The sequence below is a fragment of the Thamnophis sirtalis genome, unplaced genomic scaffold (assembly GCF_051295495.1).
Source record: "Thamnophis sirtalis isolate CommonGarterSnake01/CBP01778 unplaced genomic scaffold, rThaSir2_p1.2 scaffold_5, whole genome shotgun sequence".
NCBI classification, from domain to species: Eukaryota; Metazoa; Chordata; class Lepidosauria; order Squamata; family Natricidae; genus Thamnophis; species Thamnophis sirtalis.
The window spans coordinates 115,143,148-115,162,670 of record NW_028261385.1 but is presented as its reverse complement, the minus strand read 5'-3'; the positions used below and the strand labels follow the sequence as shown (position 1 = coordinate 115,162,670).

General features: G+C 38.8%; 1 protein-coding gene across 2 annotated transcripts in view; it reads right to left on the bottom strand.

Moving 5' to 3' along the window:
• The window catches only part of LOC106548952 (melanophilin), an 82,924-nt gene that overhangs the window by 2,458 nt on the left and 60,943 nt on the right, over positions 1-19,523 (bottom strand). For both annotated transcript variants that reach the window (XM_087716660.1, XM_087716661.1), the window contains 3 exons: positions 8,903-9,055; positions 7,783-7,875; positions 2,644-2,701 (listed from right to left, as the gene is read on the bottom strand). In XM_087716660.1, coding sequence (XP_087572786.1) covers positions 2,644-2,701; positions 7,783-7,875; positions 8,903-9,055 — 304 coding nt within the window. The remainder of the gene's footprint in view (positions 1-2,643; positions 2,702-7,782; positions 7,876-8,902; positions 9,056-19,523) is intronic.

The following is a 19,523-nucleotide window of genomic DNA, read 5'->3' as shown; positions in this document are numbered from 1 at the left end:
GGAGGGGAGTGGTTGGAATTTCTGGGGTGGGGGAGAATGGAATGCCAACTCTAACCCGTTTGAAGAACATGAGACCCTGCTGCCACCAAGATCAGATTGTTCTCATAACAAGAGGAACTTGATTGGACCTCATAATGAACTGAGCAAGATGGCCAACAGGGAAAATCAAGTTTAACTATGTGAGTTTTCACATGGGAATTTTAGAGTTAGTTTCACTACTACTGTGCCAATATAGTGTATTCAATAATGTTTCCTTTTTGGGAAGAACAATGACCCAAGAATTCCTGATTTGGACTCACTAGCTGGACAGCTGGTGGTCAGGGGGTTGAGTTTTGGAAAACGAAAGAATGCTGTTTGCTTTGCACAGGCTTTTTCAGATTTTGCCTTGCTCTCCTGCAATCACTTTTTCTCAGCAAAAGTTCTTTTGATTCAACTTGATGAATTCAAGAGTCCTGATTAGCTGAGGCAGGTCCTTATAATTATATATAATAATCTATGAGGTTGTCTTTTATATATAGGTAGTCCTCATTTAACACCACAGCTGGGACAAGGTGATTTGGTCAAGTGAAGCAGTTGCTGAATGAAACTGCAAGTGTGATTATGATTTTCTTCAGCTATCCTTTCCGGGCCTGCAAAGATTATAAATGTGAATTCTGACTGCAAAGTTACTTTTTCATCCCTGTCATTACTGCAAATGTTGCTGAAAGAGTATTTGTATAACTTTCTACTTAAATATTAATATCCGTTGAAAATACACCTGGAAGAACAAAAAGTCCTCACTTAATGACCACTTGATTAACGACCAAAATTATAACAGCACTGAATTAAATTATGATTGTTGCAGAGTCCCTGTAGTCACGTGATTCAAATTTGGGCACTTGGAAGCCTGCCCACATTTATGATCACAGAGGTTGCTTGACTCCCCCTCGCCAACTCTACTCTTTCAGTTGCCCTGCATTCTACCACTGCCATCTACCCCCTGCTGCTCCCCACCAGCCCCCAAGTGTTTTTTCTCCCACTGATGTTGAGGCCATGCAAAGGTCCAGCAGCGTCTTCTGCCAGTCGGGCCTCAGCAACAGGAGGAAGAAAACAGCAGAGGTCAGTTGGGGGCAGCAGATTGAGACAGGGGTGAGTGGCAGCAGAGCGGAGGATAACTGAAATAAAAGAATTGTCTTCAAGACCCTTTCAGCATGATGCAGAAACTCTGGCAGAGTAATAGCTGGATATGTATGAAAATGACATTGTGAAATTGATCCATACATTCCAGGTATGCACATATGCAGAAAGTAACTCTGCTTTTAATCAAGTACCGTATTTTCACGACCATAAGCCGCACCGGATTGTAAGCCGCAGTATCAGTTAATGTTAATTTTGTAAACTTTTTTCACATATAAAGCGCACCGGGTTATAAGCCGCGCTCAGAGACCCGGCTCCCCTTGGTTCCTCATCGAATCACGTGCGCAGGTTGCAACTGGAACTCCGTCTGCCCGAGTTGGGGCATTTTCTGGCTTGGGACGCTCCGGCGGTTTCTTCGGGAGGCAGCCCGCCGGCTTCGGCGAAGGCTGGGACGGAGAGCGCGGCGACCGTGGAGCATGTGCAAAGTACTTTCGCCTCCACGCCGGCCCCCCTCACCGCGCGCCGGCCTTCGGGGATGAAGGGGCAGGACTTCCCGGGCGGAAGGCATGCCTGGCTCTGCGGCTCCAGCCCCGGCACCTTTCGGCCGAGCCTCTCCCGCCAGGCGGCCGCCTTCCTCCGCTGAGCGGCCCCGCGCAGCCACGCCACCCCGGGAGATCGCCAGCGCGGGGGCCTGGGGCGCCGCGGCCAGGTCACTCTGTCCTCTCCGCCTCCCGCGCCTTGCCCGCCCAGGATGCTGACCTACTGCCATGCCATGCCCCGCGCCCGCCACTGGCCCGCTCCTGCGCCTCCGCTGCCGCCCTGCTCGGAGTCCTCTGGCTGCACGCCTGCTGCGGCATGCCCCATGTCATCCGCATCGGTGAGCCAGGCGGGGGGGATGGGGGCGGGCAGGGCGCCCGGGTTGCGGTCCCCGAGGCGGGCGGGTGGGCGCACGTGGCAGGCGTCAGCTAGCGGGACATTTCTGGCGCGGGAGGCTTCGGGCTCCGCTGCTCTCCCGGCTCTTGCCCGGCCGGCGTGGTGTGCTTGGAAGACCGGCGCCGCACCGGCCACCCGCGCGCCCTTGACCGGCAGCGCAGAGCCGGCTGGGGCGCGGAGCGGAGTTAGGCAGGGCGACTGCCGGGGCGGATGGGGTGCTCGGCGCCGGCAAATCCTGAAGGGCTGCGCCGGTCTGCCGTCCCTTCTTGCGGGGGTGACGGAACAGCCCAGTCTATAGGGGCTGGGAGTTGGGTGGCTCTCTGCTCCGACTCAGAAAGTAGCGAGGTTGAAGGGAGAGACCCGAGGGACGTGTGCATGCTTGCGAGCTTCAAGTTTGAGCGTCGGGAGGGAGAGATTTTCGATCTTTTTTCACACATAAAGCGCACCGGGTTATAAGCCGCACTGCCGGTTTTTGATAAAATTTTAGGATTTTAAGTGCGGCTTATAGTCGTGAAAATACGGTAACTATTATTAAGCAGAGGCTGCCAATCAACTGAGCATTTTCCTCCTTGCATAAATGAGCAAAGGTCTTACTTGTAGTTTCATGGGAAATACTGAATTTCTTCCTCAACACATGGGGCACAGACATGACCTAAAAAGAATAAAATTCTGTTAACATGGAAATAAGGGTTGGCTGTATTTTCCCTCATTGCAACTTTCTTCATCAGAACAGCATTTTGGCCAACAAATAAATGTCAGTCCGCTCATTTATTTTGTGGATAATTCAACTATTTGGCTGATGTACTCATTTCCCTGGATTAATTCATTAAATAAATGAAGTTCAGTAAAATATTTCTTCTATTTGGATTTGATTTTTTTTAAAGAAGCTGAACATCCTGTTTCTCCCCACAACTCTCCAACTGTACAGCATTTAACTAATTGTTTGCATCAAAATATCATTTGCAATATGCAGTCATTAATGTCATACCAGAAAGGCCAAGAGAAATATTTATGAGGACTACAGGATCATGTCTACCACTAAGCACCATCAATAAGTATCGAAAGAGAGGTTTTAAAAGTATTTGAATTTCTAGAACATTTGTAGATCCCAGCTTCAGAGATTTGTTTCTGCTTCTCCAGCTTTAGTATCATGTAGAAGTATGTACACATTTAAAACAGGCAAGATTTTTGCTTTGATCTTTTGTGAATTTTATTTGGTAAATGTTATTTTTCCATCTATATTTTAAGTATGTAGTCTTAATTAAGTACGGTCTATTGGCATACATGATCAGCATTTTCACTACTATCATTGGCTGCTGGTGATGTTGGAAAAATCATGCAATGGAATTTTTTAAATGGCAAAAGCTATGGTTATCTGAGTTTAAAACTTTATGATGATATTTTCAAAATTAACTAGGCAATCATTGTAGATTTCAGAGCAAGTAGAATATTTTTTTCAAAAAAATAATAATCTTGGAAGAAATGTGCTTGTCTCTTGTCTTGAAGTCATCCAAGATTAGATTTTAAAATTGGGGAAAATCTTCTTTGGCTAAATGTCAATGAGCACCTAAATTATAGTTTCCATCGTTGCCATTTCTTGCACATACTTTCCAATCACCTGGTGATACTGTATCAGGAAAGTTTGAGTCCTCTATAGCAAGGGTCTCCAACCTTGGCAACTTTAAGACATGTGGAGTTCAATTCCCAGAATTCCTCAGCCAGCAATGCTGGCTAAGGAATTCTGGGAATTAAAGTCCACAAGTCTTAAAGTTGCCAACGTTGGAGACTCCTGCTCTATAGAATTAATTGGACCCTTTATCTAATCTCTTTACTTTCCAATTTTCTCTGCTGTTCAATTCAGTGACAAATTTTTACTAATGGACTTTATTTAGTAGCTAGCTGGATACCCGGGCTCTGCTACGAAATTATGTGATTGGGCTTGCTAAACCCACATTTACACCTTGAAAATTAATGAGTAGTTATAATCGGACGCTCCTCTCCTCTCCCTCAGGTTTGCCTCATAGAAGCCTCTCCTCTCCTATTCCCCTTCTCTCCCTCAGGCTGGCCATATGGATCTTCTCCTACCCCCTTCTTTCCCTCAGGCTGGCCCCATTGATCCTCTCCTATCCCCCTTCTCTCCCTCAGGTTTGTCCCACAGAAGTCTCTCCTATCCTCCTTCTCTCCCTCTAAGGCTGGCCCCATTGATCCTCTCCTATCTTATCTCCTTCTCTCCTTCAGGCTTGCCCCACAGAGGCCTCTCCTATCTTATCCCCTTCTCTCCCTCAGTCTAACTCCTTAGCATCAGATTCAGAGCATTTTTCAGGTGGGGAGGGAGAAGTAGAATGTCTAACTCCTTAGCATCAGAGCATGTTAATAATAATATAATAAATGCTAATGATCTGATGGTCATTTTGAAAAACCATTTCTTAGCGAGCACCTAGAAACCATTTCTTGCACATACTTTCCAATCACCTGGTGATACTATATCAGGAAAGTTTGAGTCCTCTATAGCAGGAACATATGTGACAAATTTCAAGTGTGTAGGCTTTACGGTTCTGGAGATTTCGTGATGCTGTGTGAGTGGTATTTCGCTTTTATATATATAGATTGCTACAGTACATTATATGTAATGGTTTAAGATTCATGGATCAGAAATGATCCATTTTGGAGTTATTAGCAGTAACATTATTGTGCTCTTTAAAAAGTGCTTCAGATCAATTTATGCTAACTGATTTTATTTTTACCCATGAAACCTTCCATCTGCCAGGACTCTTCTCCATCTCCTTTGCCTTTAAGTACAGGTTACTCAGTGGTTTGAATTCCTCCTTCTGCTCCAATCTCTCCTGAATTCATAGTGTTGTCATTCCCCAGGGCATATATATGTTTGCTGTAAATTCTTCACAGCATTAGAAACAGTATTCAGAATATCTAAACTCTCAAATGAGATCCAAGAAAATGTATCCAAAATCCTACCTCTGACCAAAGCAACACAAAAGCAGAATGATCTTAAAGCAAACTGCCCTTCTCTAGCTATAAAAAATATTACAGAAGGACCAAAAACCAGCAGACACAGGCTGAATGACAGTTCTCATGGATAGAATACAACAGATTTAAAAAAGCCTAACGAACTATTGAACAACAAAGATGCTTACATCTCTCTGGAAGTAAACATGCAGACACCTAGAAAAGAAGCAACATCAAATACCCCTAAAAAAGTTGCACCATAAAGTGCTTCTGTGATAGGTATAAAAATACTCCAAACCTCCCTAAGAAAAAAAAAGTGAATGTTGATAATAGGAGATTCAATTTTCATGGGAACAGAACCAGCTGCCTGTAGAACAGACAGTTAACTCAGAAAGTTATGTTGTCTCCCTAGAGCAAAAAATCAAAGATGTGGCTGAGAACCTAACCAAAATAATAAAACTCACATATTACTACCCTTTTCTACTACTACATGTAGGGATGAATGACAAAAAAACCTTGAAAACAATAGTGAGTGATTACAAGCAGCTAGGCAAGAAAGTTAGAGAGTTAGGTGCACAAGTAGTTTTTTCATCTGTACTGTCAATGGAAGGTCAACATCCAGTAAGAGAAAGGAGGATTCTAGAAGTGAACCACTGGCTAAAGGGTTGGTGTCACAAAAAAACCTTTGGATTCCTGGACCATGGTCTGCACTATATCCATGATGGCCTTTTGGCAAGGGATGGCCTGTACCTCACAAAGACTGGGAAGAATGTTTTTAGAAAATGACTAGCTCAACTTACCAGGTGGGCTTTAAACTAAAATTGGGGAGGGGGTGTGACCAATCTTTAGAATCTCCAGGAACTAATTTCACCACCCCCCCCGAAAGTCAAATAAAGAGGCAAGGAGGGATGGGAAGGAAGACAAACTCAAACACCAAATAGGAATAGTAGGAAGCATATCCAGAGTCGGACATAAAGATCTAAAGTGCCTACATACAAATGCACAAAATTTGGAGAACAAACAGGGTGAACTCAAATTATTAATATATGAAGGTAGATGTGATATAGTTGCAATTACAGAAACTTGGTGGGATGAAACCCATGACTAGAACATACTGATAGGATACAAATTGTTAAAAAAACCAGACCCCATAAAAGAGGAGATGGCATTGCACTGCATGTAAAGGACCACTGTATTGCTACAGAAATGCACGAAGCCAAAGACGAAAACCTCCTAGAATGCATATGGGTCAATATAAAAGAAAAAAAGAATGATATTGCCATGACAGGCCACCCAACTAAGCAGAAAACATAGATGTACTTTTTGCTAACCAATTAACAAATATATGTAGGAAACACACTACAATACTATTTGGGGAAAGGGGGGAGACTTCAATTACCCTGACATCAACTGGAAGACTAATTTAGCACTGTGAGAAATTGAATAGGTTCCTGACTAACCTTAGATGACAACCTTGTTGTCCAAAAGGTAGAGGAGGGAACTAGAGAGACAGCCATACTGGACTTCATTCTTATGAACAGAGAAGAAATGATAGAGCTGAAACTGCAGGAACCTTGAGTGAGAGTGACCATGTGAAACTGGAATTCAACATAATGCAAACACAAGCAATAGAACATAAAGAAAGCAGAGTCTTAGATTTTAAAAGAGCTAAGAGAACTTGGGAAAGATTCCTTGGATGAAAATCTTAAAGGGGAAAACAACTTAAGAAGGTTGGGAAAAATATGATCATAAAATCCCAGTCCAGCATAGTACCACTGAAAAGAAAAGCAAGAAATCCAAGAAGAAGCCATCATGGTTGCACAAAGATCTCCCTGATAAATTGAAAGACAAAAAGGACAAGTACAAAAAAATGAAAAGAGGGGCACATAACTAAGGCAGAATATCAGCAGATAGCCAGAATCTGTAAAGATGAAACAGATCATGCTAAATCAATCTTATTTCATTCTTCAACATAGTGACTAAATTAGTGAACCAGTGAAATAGTGTGAATATAGTATACTTAGTCTTCTGCAAGGCATTCAACAAAGTAGACAACAATATACTTCTTGGTACTGGTAAGTTGGAAAAAAATGGGATAGATAGCATCACCATCAGATGGATTTGTAATTGGCTGAGAAACTATACTCAACAAGTAGTCCTTAATGGTACTATGTCTATATGGAGGGAAGTAAGCAGTGGGATATCACAAATATGAAGTGAAATTATTTACAACATAGAATGCGCTGACTGTGAAAGTTACTGTATAGGACAAACAGGCAAGGGATTATAGAACACACTTAGTTGGCAGCCAGAAGACATGCTGGAAATTTTTTACTGGATACATGGACCAATTTAACCACCAAGTTGACTATAGCCATTTTAGATCAAGTGAAATCCAAAAATATAAGGGAGTTCCTAGAGGCCTGGCATTCTAACAGATCAGATACACAGAAAAAAAAGAGCTAGTCTACAAACTATTAAAAAGGCAAATTAAAGACCAAGAAAGAGCAGAGTCTGGGGCATTCTTCCTTTATTATATCCTCAACATATAGATACCAGATAACAAACACAGAAATAATAAAATAATACAATCAACAAATGAGATTTGCTGCCTATTAAGAGTAATTAGAATTCCAACTTTGCTTAGGGGGGCAGTATTCGTATCTCCTCAACTTTTTATAATTATAAACTTGAATTCAGAGACCATACAATTTCATTAAGGCACATCATTGCTTTTTTGTTGTTGTTGTAAAATTCAGGTATGCTCACCTGGATGCTTCTTTTTTCCTTAGGCCTTTCCACTGGTTTAACTCTCAACCCAGCAGCACTCAGTGCAGCGATTCGAGATTCTATATCAGACACCTTTATAGGAAGTAGCACATTATTCCATCATAAAGGCAACTGGACTTTTTCCTAGCATACAGCCAATACATGGTTATACTATATATACACACGCGGAGAGGCAAACATCTATCCCTAATTTAAGTCAGTGCAGCAATAGCACTATTTCATTTGGCATTCAACATGCTAATGAACTGGAATCTGGTGATAACCGTCTTCAATTATTTAAGTGCTATAGATAATAATAAATGGAACAAGCATGTCATGCTTTATGTAACGTGACTATAGCTTTCCAAACTTTCTCAGGCTTTTTTTAACAGCCTGCACCCTGATTTCACTACAGTGTACAAGTCAAGTCCTAGCAGTGAAAAAGAAAATGTACTTTTCTCTGAACCAATTATTCTCTGCCTTCATTGATTCCCAGATTTTTGAGGCAAAATTACTTTGCCTTAGCTGTGCTGAGATAGCCTGCAGAATAAAGTTTAGGTAAGATCAATTCCTAATGTGACTTATCTTCTCTCTTAATTAAGAGAAATATATTAAGAAAGGAAAGTGATTATATGTTATTTTTCTGGGTTTAAGAAATTGCATTTTATTTTAATCTCCTTTTATAATCTTAGACCAAAGTTGTTTCTATTCTATTAATAAATGCCTTCTTTTTATCGAGTCATTGTAAAAAACACTTTAGTCAATTTATACAAAAATATATGGCTATCTACCGGTAGCCCAGGAAAGTCCAATAAGGTTGTATGATATATCCCAATTAACCCATTCAACATTGTTTACTATGTATTAGGTAGATGAGAGTTATCTGAAACACTGATAGAATATTAGTGATCAGAAAGATTGTAGCTATCATTTATCTGAACAATGTAAAGAAATATAGTTTTTTAGGCTCATGAAAAGGTTTAGGTAGGCACATTTCAACTATGGTTAAAATATTTAAAACTATTCTATGGGTTCAGTTTCTGTATGGGGTAATTTTCTGGGGAATTCTTGCTTAGAAATCAACCCAAGCAGCCTTTAAGAAAAGACAACAGGGATTTACCTCAGTCTCTCTGTGTTGTACTTCAGCCACAGGAAAAGCCACTTTGTCTTCCAACTCTGCCAGTTCTGAATCTGTTGTTGCACTGTGATGGGTTTGGTCCTCCAACTCTCTTCGTCTTTTCTGCAATCTATAGATGTTCTCCATAGTAGGCACCTGTAATCAGCAGTACTAGTTATTTTCCAGCTAGATTATTGTCAATGATTTCTCTAAACTCTAGAGCAGGGGTGTCAAATTCGTGGCGTCACATGACATATTAGGACTCCCCCCCCCCCTTTGCTAAACCGGGCATTTATTAGGAAATGAAATGAAAATAAAATTGTCAGCACCATATCACTGTTCCCAAAATCAACTCTATAATTACATTTGGAATAATGTGGAGTAGGCTAATTTTAAGGTTGTAAGAAAGCCAAAAAGAAAAATGGCTTCTTAGTTAGAAAAAAGTAATGGTAGTGAACTGTGTATGACAGTAATTCAAAAGTTGAACAGAAATGGAAAGTTAACCTAATTAATTCCAACATCACATATAAAAATAAACTTGTGGCAATTAACTTGTGTCATCCCATTTTCCAATTTCAGATAGAAACAACCAGACCTAATTGGACTTCTCAACACATTTACTAAACTATGAATATTACAAAAAGTCCACAGCTGAGGGGTGCAATAATTTGGAAAGAGTGGGTCATTAAGAAAAGCTCTGGATTGAACACAAATTTCAACCGAACCCACTAGTAGGTTCCAAAATAGTGACTTCTCTGCATTTGCAGCAAAAAAGTCCCATCCTTTGAGGTGAGGCACCTGGTCAAAACACAGCTTCACCAAATGCTTCATGTAGCAGAGTGCCATGTCTCTGCACTCGAGAATTAGTCTGAGGCATATTATCTCTACTGTGTCAAGTTCAGCCTTCAGACATAGCACTATCACATCCCATAAAGAATAGCAATAGCAATAGCACTCATAGCACAATAGGACTTATATACCACTTCACAGTGCTTTGCAATACTATCTAAACAGTTTAGAGTCAGCACATTGCCTTCATCAATCTGGGTCCTCATAATGCTATGAAACATTTAAAAGAGTTGGGAATCTGAGGAAAGGGGGCAATGAAAGCAATCCTAGTCCCCAAGGAGTTGTTATTAGCCTTAAGCCAGCCTAGGGGAAAGGCTAGGTAGAGGGGTATTTTCACTTTCTAGCATATTTAATCATTTTCTATTATTTACTTATAAAAGTATTTCTGGATGTTGGGCTTATCAGACTATTACAAATGCTATCATTGAAACTATTTTAAAGCAACGTTTTAATGTCAGACTGCAACACAATACCTGCCTTCCCCATATCTAGTTTGGGAATAGTAGTATTTGCATTAAAACATTTAAACAAATAGGGAGGTAAGTATTTTTGAACTGCAGATGAGGTCCTATTAGCTTAATGGAATGGTAAACTTTTGTTTAGAAATACGTAACAGGTTTTCTGCTAAGACAGCAGTGCTTTAAGCAGATTCTACCCTCCTGAAGTGCATTCTGCAAAATGTTCTGAGATTTCTAAACCTGCCCATTAGGGCAAAGAAATTGTAGACAATTCATTCATCTAAATGGAAGTTGATTAAGAATTTGACCAGGTCATTTTCTTCAGAAAGAAATATACCAGGTATTTTAACCAAAGCTATAAAACTATTCCTAGCTGTAATACCCATTTGAACATCCATGAATTATGTTTGATTCAGAAGGTAGTTCCAAACTATAGTCCTCAGCTTTCAGAAGGAACGAAATCCTATTCAGAACAGGCCGTTCCCCCAATTGTGACAATGTTTCACTGTTGATAAAAGAACCTGTCTTTGTGTGAATTGCACTGTGCTTTGTTAAACCATAGGTAATCTGAGCCACACTCCGCATTGTGTAGAGGATTTCTTCATCAACTTGTCATATATTTTTTTAAAGTGTGCACATGTGTGTCTATGTGACTAAACAGATCATAGTGAAGAGTTTCATGAGGATTGCCCAATCAAATACTATGAGACAAGGAATTGATGTGATTTGTTTGAGACTAAATGCCCTTTGCTAGGCCCTTTCCCTTTTCCCTATTCCTGACCTTTGCAGGAATATTGAGAGCTGTAATAGAATTTGTGAAATCTTCATAAGATTTTATTCAGGAAAAATTCCTGCCCGTCATTGCATACTAATTCTATTGTAGTTATGATCCTACTACCAATTGGATTTGAGAAAGTTCACATTTTAAAAAATGCAACTGTCTTTTTTGCAATAATTAAACAGAAGTGTAAAATAAAGGGGGCTAACACCTTTTTCAAATCTGTGGCTCACACTTCATCAGCATTCCAAATAACATCCAAAATTAAATCAGAGTCCAAGGCAAAGTTCTGCTCAAAGTTCCAATTTATTAAGAGAGCTGACATATCTGGGGGAAACCCGAATCTAGAGCTTCTTCCGTTTTTTTCCCCAAGTTAAAGTTCAAGATCTTGCCCCCACACCCACAAGTCCATTACAAGGCCCAATCTTCCACCGCCCTGCTGGCAGTTCCACCCATCCAGTTCCGGCCAGGTGCAGAGGTACCAAAATAAAGGATGACCTTGGCACTCTAGAAAGGAATTTTATTTTGGCTACATAACATTCTACTCTGCACTATCCCCCCTCCCATTTTCCCACTATAGAAACAGAATAGTAGAATAGAAGTGTGGTAGGCCAAAGATCCAAAAGGAACATGGCTACAGGCCTGACACACTTCTCATTTGAATGTCATATTGGAAGTAGCACCTGAAAAATGAACAGAGCCAGAGCAAACTTAGATAACTATTATTACATTTCATTTACATCATGTGATTATGCTCATTGGTTTGGGAATCACTCCCACAATTGTAACCACAGTATTTGCACTAAATGATCTGTATTTTTACATCTGAAACTTTAAAAAGTCATCTCCTATAAGTATATGCCTGGGTACTCACGAAGAACAGTTATTAATAGTTCTTTTTTCAAAACAAATAAAAATGTAAATATTTATATTTCAGTATATTATTAATTTCTCTGATATCACAGAAAAAATAATTTTCTTTAGAAATTACTTTTCTTTCTTGCCTTTGAGTATAATCAAATCCTATCAAACAGAAAAAAAGGCTTATAATTATTTGTTAATTTCTAGTTAGCAGAAATAGGATGAAAACTTTTTGATTTCCAACTAAGATTTGGGTGGCTACCAAATTGCTTTGAAGTGAAGCAGAGTATTTTTCAAGTTGCTGTATTGGGAACAGAATTGAATCTTATGGCAAATGTGAATCTCAACTCATCCTACACTGCAACAATTTACATATCCCAGAATATCTGGTAAGAAACCTATTGTCAACTTGTAAAGCATTGCCATGACTATTATCAGGTTGGCATTCGAAGGATTCCATGCATACCTTCGGCCAGAGTTGGATCTCATATTTCTAGAACCTAGTTTATGAATATGATCTATGATGCATACAGAAAGGTGGAGATAGAGGGGTAAAGTTCAAATGCAATTAGGTCATCTTCTGGCAACTTCACATCTATGTGATAGACTTTATTATATCTATGCTGCACAGGATGGGATAAACGTTGAGAATTGTTTGAATAAGACAACCTAGTAAATTCAAAAGATTAAAGCTTATTTTTCATTAGTATTTTCCCCTCCAATTCTCCAAATCTGCTGATACTAATACTTCCAACTTATTTATTAGTTGTATCAGTTGTAACTTATACTTCAGTGACAACTTGTGGGGCCAGGGGAGACAGAGTTGTGCTTTCATACATTTCTTTCTAATACTTCCTAGGTTTGAGGCACCTGCTTCCTATTTCTCAAGCTCCGTAGAAGATCGATTCATCATCCAACATCTTCATCCTTTCAAGAAGATATTCAGGGATTTCTACATTGTTGTTAATGGGTCTCAAGTGCTTTGGCTGTATGCCACAAAAAGCCCTGGCTAGTGACCTCTAGATTTTATGCTCAACTAGAGTTACTTTGTGTGCAGGAAAGGGAAATGGGAAGCAGGAAGGTGTGTGGTTGCTTTAATTAAAGGGTTTGTTATCCATGGAGGACTCTTAACCTGAGGAAGACTAACACCCAGATAATACATTGATCCTGGATAATGCTTCTGCAGAATACAGCAGGGACAAAGGCACTACCTCAAAGCACAAGTGAAAAGCTCTCATTAGGGTAATGGCTTATGTGTGACAAGCACTTTTTGTCCCAGAAGCAGAAGATATGAAGGGACTGTTCATGGTGACTATCATATTTAGTACAGTACATTTTATTTGGGTCGGTCTGCTCTTGAGAAAGCCAGTTGGTCTCAGGAAGGAGATGTCCAAGGCGGTGGGGGAATGGAACTGGGAAAGTATATGAGAATTCACACATTCCACATATAACACTTTTAGACTTTAAACTCAACACTGAAGTATTGTATTTGTGTAAGTATTGGTATAAAATATGAGATTTTATTTCATAAGGTAGTATCATGTGTTTGCCTTAATATATTGAATTAACAGTATATGTTAAAATTTATATTGTATCTCAAATAGTTTCTGGCTATTTGAATTTGAAATCAAGCATTTCCCCCAAAAATTCAAATTCATCTTATTACACATTTAGACAGTGCCATGAATACATAATTGGTGGGTGAGAAGGATAGGAGTAAGCCTTGCCTCACATTGCCTTTCTTCTGAACTGGGCTGGAACAGTCCCAACAGATTAATTTTTGGAATAAGGAAATAAATATTTTTGGACCAACAAAATCACCATTGTTTTGTGAAAATGCTTTTCAGAACAACTCGCTTAATGCACCATGTGATGATTCATTACATAAAAAGCTTTCTGCAGAGGGGGCTTTCATATCAAACCTATGCTCCTGCCTACCTGACAGGAAAAGCCTTGTTAAAGAAGACAATTAAGAGGAATGATCTTGCCTACAGCCTATGACCCCATCAGAATTAAGACGGGGCAGTAGAACTTGCTTTTATCTGGTTTTGTATATATAGTTTATTTTTAAGGGAGTTGAAATCATAGATCAGGGGTGTCAAACTCAAGGCCCAGGGGCTGGCTCCAGCTTGCAGAGTGCTTAGACTGCGAGGCTACCCTGAAAACATCAAAAGACTGGCCCGTGGTGCCTGTGCCAACAAAAATGGAGCTCAGAAGGGTCACGGGCAGCCCTCCCAAGCTGTTTTCACTGGTAGAGGGTTGTAGAAGCCGTTGCAGCTGAAAATGGAGCTTGGGGGCCCATTTTTGCTTGCAGAACACTCGTACCACCCACCCCCCCACAACACAAGTGACATCAAGCTGCCAGACACCCTGGTCATGTCTCCCTGTCCCCCCTCTGAGGTCAAACACAACCTTGATGGGGCCCTCAATGAAATTGAGTTTGACAGCCCGGTCATAGATCATCTGGTGACCTTGATAGCCAAAGTTTGTTTAAATAAATAGGGACCATCCTCTCATCACTTGGCAACTAGATATTGAAAGTAAGCAATCAAAACAAGAAGGAAAAGTGAAGGCGGGGCTGACGTCGACACGCATGCAATCTTGGAGCTCCAGGATTGCTGTCGATATCTCTGCTGTTGGACGGTCCTTTTTGGACCTAAACCGTCCTGTAGAGATGGAGATAGAGAAGGGCATGTCCTGCTGATCTCAGGGGCATCGCAAAGCCCCTGATCGATCCAGGAGAAACTCTTTTTTCTGGCTACAAGAGAAGCAGCTATTGAAGCTGCAAAAGGTTGGGACAGATGCCTGAAACAGAAGCAGAGCAGGAGAGTGTGTCAAAATGGTGAGAAAAACTTTAATATTAGAGAAGAGAATACCCAAAAAGACTTAGTTAAATTAAAATCGAAGACAGAAGAAAGCAAGCGGCGAATCAAGTTTGGATTAAAACTATTGTGTTATCTTTTTCTCTTTAATTTCATTTCTTTTTATGGATGGAATTTTTACAAATGCCTCTTACTTTTAAATTGGACTGGTCTTTTTTTTCCCCTTCTTCTATTTTTCCCATTTTTTGTATTTGTGGATTAAAAATCTCTTCCCTCTCAAGGCTCAGCTGGATCATAACTTTTAAGCATTTTTTTCTCTTCCTGAGCTCGAAACTTAAAGAGAGAGGTAAAAGCAGAGAAAAGTAACACTGCCACCTAGAGGCTTGGTAACATCTGATATCTCAAGGCTATTGGCTTTATTTACTGAAAGGGACAGTGGGAAAACACGTTTTCTTTATACAGGTGCTCTCTGGAGTAAAGAGAAAGCCTTGACTTGAAAGATTACATTGAATTTGTCTGAAACCTAGCAAAATGCCTTGGATGTCTTAGTGGCAGTGTTTACAATCTGGAAAAATGGTGCAGCATGAAGAAGAAAAGGAATTAACATTGCAAATAATTATGCTCGAAATTCAAAAAGTACTAATAAGCACAGAGAGAATTGAAGAGACTTGAGATTATAGAACAAAATACAGAAAGAAGGGAGGGAAGAGTTGAGTATACTTACAAAATAATGATGAAATTTGAGGACAGAGTTCAAAAAATTGCAGAAAAATATGAACAAGGTGATAAGAAAATTGTTGATATTGACAGCAAACTGAGAGTGGAGGGAAATGATGAAATACTGAAAGAGGAGAAAATTTGGCAGAAACAATTATAGTAATTTTGGCAGAAGCACTAGTGAGAACTAAAGGCAAGCTGATGGAAGGAACAGATGGAGGATTTCGAGTCTTTACAAGATATGCAATGAACAACAAGTTGCCACATAAGTCCACATAAGACTTATCAAGAAAACACTTAGAATACAGATTCTACAAATGGCAAGAGATATTGGACTGCACTACTATTGGAAGGATACAGGATGATGAAATGAAATGCCACAATAAAATTAAGTTAAACTTAGTTAAACTTTGATTATTATGTATAAGACAAAGTAATAATAGTTATAGTCAAATAAATGATTAACAATGATAATAATGCATTTATATATACTAACTTGATAATATATAATTTTATATAAACTGCATGTGAGGACTATGGAGATGATGTTGGAAAGCTTTTTTTTTTTTATAAACGATAAACAATTCTATATAGCGTAGAATATAAAGATGTAATACTGGATGATGTAAGGATGATGTAAGGAAATGCCATAATATAAAATTACTTTAAATTTAGTATGCTTCACATAAAAAGGATGTAATAATAGCTATACTCAATGAATGTTTAATAATCATAATTGTATACATATTAGATTGATGATACGAATAATGGAATGGAATGTGCTGAAACAAGTAAGTTGACATATGAAATTAGAGACCAAGAAGATAAACAATTTTATAGGATATGGGATTTATTTTACCAAGTAGTTAGATTAAAAAAAAAACCATGGAATTGAAAATTATTAGAGAATGTTACCAATACTAAAATAATAGAATGATTTAGGATAGGATATAAAAATACTTTATTATTGGATATATTGAAGATGATATGAATTATTATAAAATAAATGAACCCATATTTAGAATATCTCGCTTAAAATGAAGAAACAATAGTGATAGTCAAACAAATGAAGTACTATAATAATAATGTATACAAATATATTTGATTGACAATATGTGACTTTATATAAAGTTTAAATGATGATTATGGAAAGGATACACAAAAACCTTGTAACCAATTGACACACTGTACGTAACTGAAGATGTTTTTATGTTACATGTCTTGTTTGTCTGTTTTAAAAATAAAAATAAAATTATTAAAAAAAACAAGAAGGGAAAGGATCATTGGGGAGTAGAAGACATTATGATCCATCAGTACATGACAAGTTAGACAGCAAAAGTAAATGCACTGCTATTGGTGAACTACCTATAACTTATAACTGGTCACTTAACAACCATTTGAAATTAAGACGGGCCCAGAACATGTGTGTAAAGCACTTCTAGCCATTGTAAAATGTCATGCCGTATCCTCCCTGTGATCACATTACTGCATTTTGATGGTTTGGCAATTGGCTTGCCTTTACAACTGGTTGTAGTGATCATGTGACTGCAATTTGTGACCTTTTTTGCCAGTTTCGGGCAAAATCCTCCCATTCAGAAGAATGGGTTCAGGTCTGCCTAACTGGGAATTATATCATCAGGCAACAAGCTTAATGTGAATTAAAGAATGGATAACATTAAGGAATTCTAGATTACTGATAGTAGAAGTACACGATTTATTGTTGGAATGAGTAAATTGACGTTTGAAATTAGAGAACAAGAAGATGAACAATTTTATAAGGTATGCGATTTGTTCTTATCAGTGGTTAGAAAAAAAACACATGGAAATGAAAAATGTTAGATAATTTTTTATGCTGTAAAAATAATAAGAATGATATAGGTGATATTATAAAGGCATATTATTATTAAATAGACTAAGAATGATGCAATGGAATGTTGGTATATATATGAACCCAATACCTAGAAATTTTTTTAAAAAAATGAAGGAATAACAATTATAACTGAACAAATGATGTACCATGGTAATAATATATCTATGTATATTTTGATGGATAATTTGTGATTTTAAATACAACTGAAAGTGGTGATTATGGAAAGAATGCACAAAAGCCTGTAACCAAATGACATGCTATATGTAATTGATGAAGGTTTTATGTTTTATGTTCTGTTTGTCTTTGTTTAAAAATAAACAACTTTTACAAAAAAAAAAAGAATGCGTTCGCACTTACAACCAGATTCACTTAAATACTGTGGTGATTTGGTTAACAACTGCTGCAAAAAAGCCATAAAACTGCATCCAATCACATAAGTGTCTCAACTTATGATCATGAAATCCAGTCCCAATTATGGTTGTAGGTTGAGGACTACCTGTAGAGACAGTAATAGAGAAACCATATTTGCCCCAATTTGACCATATGTAATGTAAATCAATGTAAAGGTAAAAAAAACCAACATTCTCATCTTCCATGCATAAATCCTCTTCCTTTTGTATATTCTTGTATTTTAATAAAGAAAATGTATAACTGGTCCAAATCTAGCTTCTGCAGTTAGTTACAAAACAGATAATATGATTACATGAAAACTAGTTCTATCAGGAATAGAATTTTCACTGAAGAATTGGACATAGGAGGCTTCTTCTGTTACATCATATTGTTGCTTCTTCAGCTCCTTAAAGTTACCACACAGAGGTTTTTAATCAATTCCATTGCCTGAGATACTAAGAACTGAAGACGGAGATACTAAGGACTCTACTTCGATCAATGCAAATGCTAGGGTACACACTGGTTCAGGAGACTGACTGCCTTTGAAAAGGGGTTATAGTAATACTTATCTTCTTCATCTATTTTATGATTGTGATTATTGAAATATCAAAGTTACAAGCTCCATAATTTTTCAGGCTAAAAATGTATCCATTTTCAGATTTGAAACATACATCAAGTTCCTAGTTTGTAGATTAATGGGCAAATGCCAACAGGAATCAATAAACTGGAATGCTATATTTTTATTTAATAAATGCTGGCAAATAAGAAGAATAAATATAACATCAAAGGGTTCGCTGAAATCAAATACCATCCCAAGATGCACATTGCTAAATATGGAGTTCATTTTATGCACCGTGACAGAGTAACATAAATGCATATGCTACTAAAACTTTTGCGTCTGCTTGACCTTCAACTGGGCAAAATGGGGCATCGTTGGCTCAAATCTGCCAAATTAAAGAAGGAGTCTAAAATCCATGACTTCATGGGATTGATATTTCACAAAACTATGGTCACTTCAGTACTCCCATGCTACCACAGACATGTGATTTCCAATGCTCCGTCAGCTTCCTATAATGAAAGTCAATTGGGAAGTTGGCAGGAAATCAAAAGCACCAGGGTGGCAAGCAGGTAAATGGCTGCAAGTGGGGGAGGGAGGGAGATGTGTGGGAGGTGGCACATAGGCTGGTTGTACAAGAGGTGGCACTTAGGTTGGGGAGAGTAATGGGGGAAGGTGAGAGATGCTACATTGGGTCAGGGAAGTTGCCTGGGGTGCAAGAGACTTCATGGCAGGTGCTGTGTGGATTTGGAAGGCTGCTGAGCAGTGTTGTGTGGGTTGGGAGGAGTGCACAGGAGTGAGAATGAATGTGCAAGGGTGGTGCCAACGTGGGCATGCGGGGTTGCAGCATGGCTTGGGGAGTGTGTGTGATAATCTTAAGGAGAACAGTGACGACTGGGAAGACAAATAATTATCTCTTAAAGGAAGAGCCAACAGGTCATGGTTTCTGGGGCTGCAAGTGGGGTTCTAAAAAAACCACCTTTATTATTATTTTAAAATAAGCTTTAAGTAGTTATTTGTTACCTGCCTAAATTTGTTCTGCAACACAGTTAAATCCTCATAGCAACAAAGAACAATATTTTAGATGTATGGATTGTCCTTCACAGAGAATAGAGGTTCATTTATGTATGGGATTTATAGGCTCCTCCAAGCTGCTAAAACTCTGGGTGGGGTACTTTTCTGATTACGGACAGTGTTTGGGAAAAGTGACTACCATGAACACATAACAGGCCTAACTTTATCTTCAGGAGAAAAAAATGGTACTTTGCTAAAACTTAGGGTGTCTTAAGTGCCTGCTTCCTTCTCGTACAACCCAGAAAACAG